Source organism: Bos mutus, chromosome 18, assembly GCF_027580195.1.
Source record: "Bos mutus isolate GX-2022 chromosome 18, NWIPB_WYAK_1.1, whole genome shotgun sequence".
NCBI classification, from domain to species: Eukaryota; Metazoa; Chordata; class Mammalia; order Artiodactyla; family Bovidae; genus Bos; species Bos mutus.
In genome coordinates this window covers 11,166,745-11,177,459 of record NC_091634.1, presented here as the reverse complement: position 1 = coordinate 11,177,459, position 10,715 = coordinate 11,166,745, and the positions used below count along the sequence as shown (strand labels likewise).

The 10,715-nt window shown below is 50.8% G+C and overlaps 1 protein-coding gene across 2 annotated transcripts; it reads left to right on the top strand.

Annotated features, from left to right (window-relative positions):
• The first annotated feature begins 5,913 nt into the window (after positions 1-5,913).
• Positions 5,914-8,317, top strand: ZNF575 (zinc finger protein 575). 2 transcript variants are annotated; one of them, XM_070387599.1, is made up of 4 exons: positions 5,914-6,230; positions 6,510-6,602; positions 7,022-7,133; positions 7,595-8,317. In XM_070387599.1, the coding sequence occupies exons 3-4, from the start codon at positions 7,052-7,054 to the stop codon at positions 8,248-8,250; spliced, it is 738 nt and encodes a 245-aa protein (XP_070243700.1). In that variant the 5' UTR covers positions 5,914-6,230; positions 6,510-6,602; positions 7,022-7,051; the 3' UTR covers positions 8,251-8,317. The 2 variants fall into 2 exon arrangements, with proteins under 2 accessions (XP_070243700.1, XP_005897377.2); XM_005897315.2 differs by having other exon boundaries at positions 5,917-6,230; positions 6,510-6,619.
• Positions 8,318-10,715: the final 2,398 nt, after the last annotated feature.

Below are 10,715 nucleotides of genomic sequence, written 5' to 3'. Positions count from 1 at the left end.
AGTTCAGTTGCACACCAGGCCTCCCTGTCCATCACCAACTCCCGGAGTTCAGTCAGACTCATGTCCATCGAGTCGGTGATGCCATCCAGCCATCTCATCCTCTGTCATCCCCTTTTCCTCCTGCCCCCAATCCTTCCCAGCATCAGAGTCTTTTCCAATGAGTCAACTCTTCACTTGAGGTGGCTAAAGTACTGGAGTTTCAGCTTTAGCATCATTCCTTCCAAAGAACACCCAGGACTGATCTCCTTCAGAATGGACTGGTTGGATCTCCTTGCAGTCCAAGGGACTCTCAAGAGTCTCCTCCAACACCACAGTTCAAAGGTATCCATTCTTCGGCGCTCAGCTTTCTTCACAGTCCAACTCTCATATTCATACATGACCACAGGAAAAACCATAGCCTTGACTAGACGGAGCTTTGCTAGCAAAGTAATATCTCTGCTTTTGAATATGCTATCTAGGTTGGTCATAACTTTCCTTCCAAGGAGTAGGTGTCTTTTAATTTCATGGCTGCAATCACCATCTGTAGTGATTTTGGAGCACCCCAAAATAAAGTGTGACACTGTTTCCACTGTTTCCCCATCTACTTCTCATGAAGTGATGGGAGCAGATGCCATGATCTTTGTTTTCTGAATGTTGAGCTTTAGGCCAACTTTTTCATTCTCCACTTTCACTTTCATCAAGAGGCTTTTTAGTTCCTCTTCACTTTCTGCCATAAGGGTGGTGTCATCTGCATATCTGAGGTTATTGATATTTCTCCCAGCAATCTTGATTCCAGCTTGTGCTTCTTCCAGCCCAGCATTTCTCATGATGTACTCTGTATATAAGTTTAATAAGCAGGGTGACAATATACAGCCTTGACGTACTCCTTTTCCTATTTGGAACCAGTCTGCTGTTCCATGTCCAGTTCTAACTGTTGCTTCCTGACCTGCATATAGGTTTCTCAAGAGGCAGGTCAGGTGGTCTGGTATTCCCATCTCTTTCAGAATTTTCCGCAGTTTATTGTGATCCACACAGTCAAAGGCTTTGGCATAGTCAATAAAGCAGAAATAGATGTTTTTCTGGAACTCTCTTGGTTTTTTGATGATCCAGCGGATGTTGGCAATTTGATCTCTGGTTCCTCTGCCTTTTCTAAAACCAACTTGAACATCTGGAAGTTCACGGTTCACATATTGCTATGCAGCTAAATAAATAAATAAATGCTTGCTAAGTTTCTTCAGTCATGTCTGACTCTTTGCCACCCTATGGACTGGCTCCTCTGTCCATGGGATTCTCCAGGCAAGAATACTGGAGTGGGTTGCCATTTCCTTCTCCAGGGGATCTTTCCCACCCAGGGATCAAATCCTCATCTCTTAGTCTCCAGCATTGGCAGGCAGGTTCTTTACCATTAGTGCCAAATAAAGCCCCAAATAAATAAATAACTTTCCATGATGCCTTGCAAAATCGGGTTTGGAATCATTTGGCTTCTTTTGGAATGTGAACCTCTAAAAATGGCTTTTATTCATTTACACCAAGGACCTAGAGTTGAAACACGTCTAGTCATGGGCAGTCTGAAAGTTTGCTCTTTGGAATCATATCAATAGCAAGAATTGCATATCAATTGCGAGAATAGCACCCCGCCCTCACCTTGGTCACAGATTCAGAGGTCAACTGTACCACATCATTTTATATGAGACACATTAGCATTCCCCATTCTAGTAGCCAAGAGGGGTCCTGGAACTAAGCACTCCCACCCCATCCCATGGATACTGAACTCATGTTCATGCCCAGTAGTTTCAGTCCCGTCCTACTCTTCATGAGCCCATGGACTATAGCCCACCAGGTTCCTCTATCAATGGGATTCTCCAGGCAAGAATACTGGAGTCGGCTGCCATGCCCTCCTCCAGCGGAACTTCCTGACCCAGGGATCGAACCAGCATCTTCTGTGTCTCCAGGATTGCAGGCGGGTTCTTTACTGCTGAGCCACTGGGGAAGCCTGTGGATGCTGAGGGATGACTGTAATTCTCCCTATGTTTGGGGAGACAACCAGTGCTCCATCTTTGGTCCTCTCCCCTTAGCCAACTTTGCCAGACTCCTAGTGTGTTTCTGATGGACTTTATGAGGAGAGAGACTCAGAGACAAGGAAGATGCAGAGACTCAGTCATACTGAGAGGGAGAGAGAGATCTGGAGAGTTTCAGAGATATATGGAAAAGCATAGAGTTGAAATGGGGTGTGGGTCAAAAGGAATATGGTCACAAAGATATACCTGGAGGGACTTTACTGGCTGTCCAGGGGTTAAGACTCTGTGCTTCCACTGCAGGGGGCACAGGTTTGATCCCTGGTCAGCCTCAGTTGGTAAAGAATCCACCTGCAGTGCAGGAGACGCCAGTTCGATTCCTGGGTTGGGAAGATCCCCTGGAGAAGGAAAAGGCTACCCACTCCAGTATTCTGGCCTGGAGAATTCCATGGACTGTATAGTCCATGAGGTTGCAAAGAGTCAGACACGACTGAGCGACTTTCATTTTCACTTTCTCTCAGGGAATAAGATCATGAATGGAACATGGCACAGCCAAAACAAAACAAAAAAAGATATACTTGGAGATTCTAGAAGATTGTGGAGATGGGAAGAGATGTGGGGAGCAGGGAACATTAGAGCAGGGAGAAATGTACAGGAAGGAGAGCCTGTCAGAACAGGGAAACACCCAGAGAATGGAGAAACAGGTAGAAAGACAGGCTCAGACTCAAGGAGAGAACCTGCTTCAGTTATCCTCACACTGAGGTGTCCTGAATGTTTGGCTCAAGCTGGGTGAAACAGGAGATGCAGAGGTGAGTCCTCAGTCTGGTTGGTGGGGAAAGAGGAGCAGACATTAGGCCTAAAACAAGGAGGAGAGGTACAGGGATAGCCAGGAGCTCAGGGGAGAGAGAGGCCAGGAAAGCAGGGACCCTCAGGCACTTTACTGTGAGGATCCCCCAAATAAAACCTCCTCAGCCCTGGGGCCCATTCCTAACTGTTCTGGCAGGATCTCTAGACAGTAACCTGTCCCTTGAAGGCATGCACGCCTTCTGGGGGTTTTGTAGTGTTAGCTGTGAGGCATCCTAAGAGTTAGAAACTACCATCACTCTTCCCAACTGTGTGACCTCAGGCTCAAAACTTAACCTCTTCTGGGCCTCTGTTTTCTCATCTGTAAATTGTGGCTGAAAATAGTTCCTCCCTCACTGTGAAGATCTAAGAAAAGATAACAAGCATCCCAATGTTCACAGCAGCATTATTTACAATTGCCAAGATACGGAAGCCACCTAAGTGTGCAGCCACAGAGGAATGGCTAAGGAAGATGTGGTGTATATACACAATGGAATACTACTCAGCCATAAAAAAAATTTTTTTGCTGTTTGCAGCAACATGGATTGACTTGAAGGGCATTCTGCCAAGTGAAATAAATCAGAAAAAGGCAAATACTGCATGCTGCTGCTGCTGCTGCTGCTGCTAAGTCGCTTCAGTCGTGTCCAACTCTGTGCGACCCCATAGATGGCAGCCTACCAGGCTCCCCCGTCCCTGGGATTCTCCAGGCAAGAACACTGGAGTGGGTTGCCATTTCCTTCTCCAATGCATGAAAGTGAAAAGTGAAAGTGAAGCTGCTCAGTCCTGTTCGAGTCTTAGCGACCCCATGGACTGCTGCCTACCAGGCTCTCTGTCCATGGGATTTTCCAGGCAAGAGTACTGGAGTGGGGTGCCATTGCCTTCTCCCAAATATTGCATGATATCACTTATATGTGAAATCTAAAAAATAGAACAAGCTACTGAATGTAACAGAAAAAAAAAGAAGCAGCAGACTCACAGATAAGTACAAACTAGTGGTTACCACTGGGGAACAAGAAGTGGGGAGGGGCATTACATGGGTAGAGGATTAAGAGGTATAAACTATTAGGGGCAAAATAGGCTACAAGGATATACAATGCAAATAGGGAATATAGCCAATATTTTATAATAACTATAAATGGAATATAACCTTTATATTCAATAAACTGAATCACTATACACTTGTGATTTATATACTCTTGTCAGCAACTATATTTCAATTTAGAAAAAAATCAAATGAGTGCACGCTTGCAAAAAGGTTGGCAGATCAGCTGGCACGGAACAATTTCTAGGTGTTTTGCTCCCAGGGAGGTGGCTCTCCTTATTTCATCATCCTTGACTCCTTCCTCCTTTTACTATTTCCTCTCCATTCATTACTAAGCCCTGTTGAATTAACCTCTCCAATCAGATCACTTTTGCATCATCATGCCCTCTGCCCCAGTCACAGAGGCAGCAAAGCAAGAACGTAAATGACACGGATTCCAGGGCTAGGCTGCAAGGGTTCAAATCCTGGCCCTGCTTCTTTCTGCTTGAATAAGTCTTCGTGCCTCTTGTTTTCTTTCGGCTGTTCTGGGTCTTAGTTGCAGTATACAGTATCTTCAGTTGTGGCATGAGACTCCTAGTTGCAGCATGTGGAATCTAGTTCCCTGACCAGGGTTTGATCCTGAGCCTCCCCCATTGGGAGCATGGTGTTTAAGCCACGGGATCACCAGGGAAGGCCCAGTGCCTCATTTTTGAAAAAGAATTCATTTCTTTTCATTTTTGGCTGTGCTGTATCTTCCTTGGGGCGCATGTTCTCGTCCCTACGCACGGGCTTTCTGTAGTAGCAGCCAGTGGAGGCTACTCTCCAGTTGCCAGTGTGCAGGCTCTAGCGGCGGCTTACTAGCTGTGGCACATGGCCTTAGCTGTCTCACCGCAACGAAGAAAGATGTGAGCTCTTCCTGGACCAGGAATGGAAACCATGTCCTCTGGATTGGCAGGCAGATTTTTAACCACTAGACCACTAGACCGGGGAAGTCCCACTGTGCATCATTTTTATCATAGTAGCACCTCCTCTCGAGAAAACTGCTGTCAGGATTAAATGAATGAACATCTACAAAGCACTCAGGACAATTTCTGATATAAAAGATCAGATGCTGTAATGATAATATAATTATTACAAAATTATATTATTTTTAATAGCTAATATAATTAATATATAACAGCTGCCTCACTGACTTGTCTTCCATTCTGCCTCCCAATGATCCATTTTCCATGCAGTAACCTTTTAAACCTATTTAAATGAACCTTTTAAAATGTTAAAGAAGAGACTGAAGACTCACAGCAAACAAATCCAACGTGTGGATCTTGTTTAACTACTGATTCAAACAAACCAAGCATAACAAAAATATTTTTATGGAATAGGAGGCCTGGTATATAGCTTCAAAAATCACCTGGGAGGAGTGGGTGGGGAAATGAGCCCAGATAATCCTTCCTTATAACTCCCTTGACTGCCAGGGTTTGCCAGATCTTGTGGATTATCAAACTGAAGACCCACCCATGCGGGGGTAGTTTATGGGCACTTCACGATCATTCCTGTGCGGGGCGGGAAGGTGCACCGTCACGTAATGGTGCCAGGCAAGCCACCCTGGGCCTAGCTTCAGGAGCTCCAGCCAGGAACGCGGGGGCCCGGGAAACGTGGACACTGCCGCCCTCCCTGCCCCAGGGCCTTAGCATTGGGGTGCGAGGGGCTGAGAATCGTGAATCACCCAACGGCGAAAAGTGTCGGGCGCTGTGCAAATAACGTGACTTGCACTGGGCATCGGCCCCCTCTGAGCCCGGAGTCCCGCTTCCGTCCTCTCTCGAGGAAATGGCTACCCTTTCCTTGCCAATGCCTTTAAGGGGAGAATAGGAAGCGGGTTCTTGAAACTGATTCGCGAGACGGAACTCAAGCTCCCAGCAGAATTCTCGAAAAGAAGGGGAACATAAAAAGAGAAGGCTGTCTCAGTGATCTCCGAGTTAGGGTAACTCCTGCACGTGCTTGACCCCAGTCAGCCACCGTAGGCCCCGCAAGCCGCAGGACACTTTCCTCCGGTCCTTCGGCCTGTAGCTGTGCGCCTGCTCGCCAACTCGCTGGCCTAGAGAACCCACCCACTCCTTCCTTTCCGTCTCCTCCGCAGCAGCCCCCGCGAGCCGCGACTGCGCATGCGAACTGACGCCCCCAACGTCTCGGCGTGGGAGGAGGGGATGGAAATGAGGCTGGGCCCAGCAGCTCGCGCGCGCTCCCTCCTTTTCCCTCCCGTCGTTGGGCGCGCGCCGGGTGGTGCAGCTCCCCAGCATCCGAAGGCAGCTCTGCAGTGGCCACGGCCGCCGAGGGAGGGGCCCGGAGCCCCGCCCCCAGGGAGGGGCCGTCCTCAGGTGAGGGGGCAGGGGTTCGGACCCAGACACCTGGGTCTCGGGAAATGGAGTGGGGCCTGCACGCCACAGTTCCCGGAGAAGGACCCATTGGGGTCCTGATGCATAGGTTCCGGAGGGGCTGCATTGCCCCCTGAGCCTTGGGAGGTTACAATGATGCCCGAATGCCATGATCCCAAGGGGTGCGTGAAGGCTCGGACGCTTGCGACCTCGAGGGAGAAGTCCATTATGGGTCTCTGGATCGCAACACACGAGCCACGCTCTTTCTGTGTCTTTCTCCAGGTCTCCCCTCTCCTCTCCACGTCTCCAGCTCCACTCCGTGGTTGAAAGGCAGTGCACGCGGCGTCAATGGACTGAGACTGAGCCAAGAGCCGGGTAAAGCTACCTATTGGGTGTGTATTACCGCACACTGAGCTCCTAGGCCCCTCCCCTGGGACAGAGTTGCTGAGCAACCGACTTCGGGTCTTAATTGTATAACTCCACCCATCCGCGGCCGGTCCCGCCCACCTGGGCTTAAGCCCCGCCTGCTTCGCGCCCGGGGCGGCTGGGAGTTAAAGTTGTAGAGGCCCCACCCACTCCGCCGGAAGGCTCAATCTCGGGGTCTAGGTTCCAGACTGCTTCTGGGTCGGGTTTGCGTAACCCCGCCCACTGCGCCCTTAGGCTCCACCCACCCTCGCCTTCTAGGACCTGACGTGATAGCCCCTGCTCCTGAACAAACTAACCCCTGAATATGGGCTCTCAGTCCTATCCCCAACAGCCTGATAACCCCCGGCGTCGCCCCCTCTCCCGGCTAGGTCCTCCCTCTAGGTTTCTGGGCCAGCAGGATGCTGGAGCGAGAGACGGAGTCTGCGGCCGGGGGCGCCGAGCCTAGTCCCACTGACAAGGAGCCTGTGATCAAAAGAGAAGGTGAGGGCGTCTCCACCCGGGGTAGGGGGCGTTCTCCAGGAATTGGGGCCAAGAGAGTCACGTATTGTGGGAACCTTAGGGTGACAGTTTGAGGGCCCAGGGTGATAACCATTTCGGATCCCTAAAACGCAACCTTCTGGGGAATCCTCCAGGTTGTCTTTGGGGGACCTCGGTGATCTTCTGTAGGGATTTCAGGGTTATCACTTGGGAGGATCCTGGAAACGAACACTTTAGTGGCTTTGGGAAAGCTTAGGTCTGGGGTTCCAGAGATGTAACTCTTTGGAGCCTGCCTTAGGAGGATGCATGGCAGTGGGTGAGGAGCAGGATCAAGCCATTTGGGGAACCTCAATATGACCCTTGAGGTGTCCAGATACCCTAGAATGTCAAGGTCTAGGGGGAGTCTGGTCTAGATTCAGGGCACTGGCTGCTTTCTGGAGCCCACCAACCCGCCTGTTCCCTAGCTCCCGACCAGGGCCCGCCGCAGAAGCCCAGCCAGTCTGTTCCAGAGCCCGCTGCCTCCACGGGGGCGCCTTCCCGACCCCGTCGGCGACCCCCGCCCCAGCGCCCGCACCGCTGCCCTGACTGTGACAAGGCGTTCTCGTACCCGTCCAAGCTGGCCACCCACCGGTTGGCACACGGCGGCGCCCGCCCCCACCCGTGCCCCGACTGCCCCAAAGCCTTCTCCTACCCCTCCAAGCTGGCCGCCCACCGCCTCACGCACAGCGGCGCCCGCCCGCACCCGTGCCCGCACTGCCCAAAGGCCTTTGGCCACCGCTCCAAGCTGGCAGCCCACCTCTGGACCCACGCGCCCACCCGCCCCTACCCATGCCCCGACTGCCCCAAGTCCTTCTGCTACCCCTCCAAGCTGGCGGCCCACCGCCACACGCACCATGCCACTGACGCCCGCCCCTATCCTTGCCCACACTGCCCCAAGGCTTTTTCATTCCCCTCCAAATTGGCGGCCCATCGCCTGTGCCACGACCCCCCGACCGCGCCAGGCAGCCAGGCCACCGCGCGGCACCGCTGCTCCAGCTGCAGTCAGGCGTTTGGCCAGAGACGCCTCCTACTCGTTCACCAGCGCAGCCACCAGCCGGAGAGCCCCGGGGAGCGGGAGTGAGCGCTCCTCTTGGCTCACTGGCTCCTTCTGCTGCCAGCCCCCGTCAATAAAGAGGTGGCATCTCTAAGCCAGGCTGTATGGACTTGCCTCTTCCAGGTAGACGAAAGGGAAGTTGACCCCGCATTGGGCTCAAACTTAGAGGCGGAGGAATCCTTTGTTTGGGGGAAAGGAAAGTGTCATCCATAAGAATTTGCACTGAGTCCCAACCATGGACCTGGAGGCGTGGTTAGAAAGGTCTTGGCTCTGGTTTCCACCCCACCTATTCATATGGCAAAGGTTAAACTGCTAGCATTGTGTGCTGCTGAGGAGTGTGGAGACAAGCTCTCCTTGTGAGTTTAAATTAGTGCCTCCACTTTGGCCATTGACTGTGTGTGTGTGTTAGTCAGTCGTGTCCGACTCTTTTCGACCCCATAGGTCCCTGTAGCCCCCCAAGCTCCTCTGTCTATGGAATTCTTCAGGCAAGAATCCTGGAGTGGGTAGCCATTCCTTTCTCTAGGGGATCTTCTTGACCCAGAGATTGAACCTGGTCTCCTGCACTGTGGGCAGATTCTTTACCGTCTGAGCCACCAGGGAACCCCCAACTATAGGTGTAAAGAAGTTTGAATGTGTCTATGTTCATGTCAGCTATTCCACGTCTAAGAATTTATCCTAGCACTTGGGGGGGGGGGGGAAGGATATAAGATTAAGGATGTTCACTGCAGTACAATGGTAGTGCCAAAGATGAGAAATAACCTGAGTGCCCATTGATGGGGGACCAGCTAAGGAATTACAGTACAGCCACAGAATGGAAGATGTAGCTGCAGAGGGGAAAGTCAGCTCTACATGTACTGACATGTAGAATTCCCAAGGCATACTAAATCATAAAAGCAAGCACAAAGGGTATACTACCAGAAGTATAAAAATTTTTTTAAAGCCCAAGCTTTGGAGCCATCTTTGACCCACTACGTAAAAGCCTCAGGGCCTCAGACAAGTTTTGTGATTTCTCTGGACTTAGATGCTTTATCTATAAAATGGGAATTAAAAAAAAATTTTTGGCCACACTGCACAACTTTCGCAATCTTAGATACCCAACCAGGGACTGAACCCAGGCTGCTGGAGTGAAAGCACTGAGTCCTAACCACTGGCCTGCCAGGGAATTTCCAAATGGGAGTATTACAAGGCCTTTACAAGCATCTTTTGGGGCAAAGATGGTTCCCCTTTTGGAGCCCGTTTCTCCTGCTATAAAACAAGGATGACTGAGCTAAGAGTGGACTGCTGTTCATTCTACAGACATGTATTAGGTAGGTACTGTGAGCTGGGCCCTGCACAGGGTGTTAGGAACACGGCAATGGACAAGACAGACCTGGTCTAGTGAGGAGGTGGACACCAGCCAGAGTTGCAAAAACAAGAGGAAGAAGCCAAGGAACTTCTCTGGTGGTCCAGTGGCTAAGACTCCATGTGTCCAATGCAAAGTGCCCAGGTTTGATCCCTGGTCAGAGAACTAGATCCCACCAGCTGCAATGAAGATCAAAGAGCCCATGTGCTGCAACTAAGACCTGGTTGTCCTTCAGTGGCTAAGTCGCATCCTACTCTTTGTGACCCCGTGGACTGCAGCACGCTAGGCTTCCCTGTCCTCCACTATCTCCTGGTGTAGCCAAATAAATATTGTCTAGAAATAGTACTGTACAACATATAGGTTAAAAAAAAAAAAAGGTAAAGAAGCCAAGCCCACTTTGAACAAGTAGGGGAGCCTCACCTCCCCCCATTCGAAGAATTATTACACAGCTGTCATAATGAGGCTGGTGATGTTGGCTTGGGAACAGGCTGGAGGGATGGCACTGGGAGCTCAGATACAGACCTGTGCTTACAAGGTCCTGTCAGGAGATGCTCTCCACCTGTATACTCAGAGGCTGGGCAGCAGATCTTATTAGGTTTTGCAGGCCATACAGGGTCTGCCACCACTGTCCAGCTCTGCTGCTGTGCCGCAAAGGCAGACAGCCACATTAGGATATAAGGATGAGCGTGGCCATGTTCCAATAAAATGTTATTTACAAACAGCCGGTGGGCGGATTCAACCCGTGGACTGTAGTTTGCCAGTCCCAACCATAGACGAGCCGGGGCAGGATAGCTAATCGGGAAATGAGCTGAGAGATAAGAGAAGAAAATTAAATGAGACCCTGCAGAATAATGGTCCTCCAAAGACGTCCACGTCCTAATCCCTGGAACCTGAGTTTGTGTTGGCTTCCACACGGCAGAGGGGACTTTGCATACATGACGAAGGATCTCGTCTTGAGATGGGAGATTATCCTGATTATTCCAGTGGGCCCAATGTAATCACAAGGGTCCTTAAATGGGAAAGACGGAGGCACAGGAGCCAGAGATGTGACAATGGAAGCAAAGACTGGAGTGATGGGGGGCCACGAGTCAAGGAATGCAGGCAGCTTCTTGAGGCTAGAAAAGGCGAGGAAATGGATTCTCCCCTAGAA

Coding starts and splice junctions, on each gene's coding strand:
- ZNF575 (XM_070387599.1), top strand. CDS start 7,052: ATGCTGGAGCGAGAGACGGAGTCTGCGGCCGGGGGCGCCGAGCCTAGT. Junction 7,134..7,594: donor GCCTGTGATCAAAAGAGAAG/GTGAGGGCGTCT, acceptor CCTGTTCCCTAG/CTCCCGACCAGGGCCCGCCG.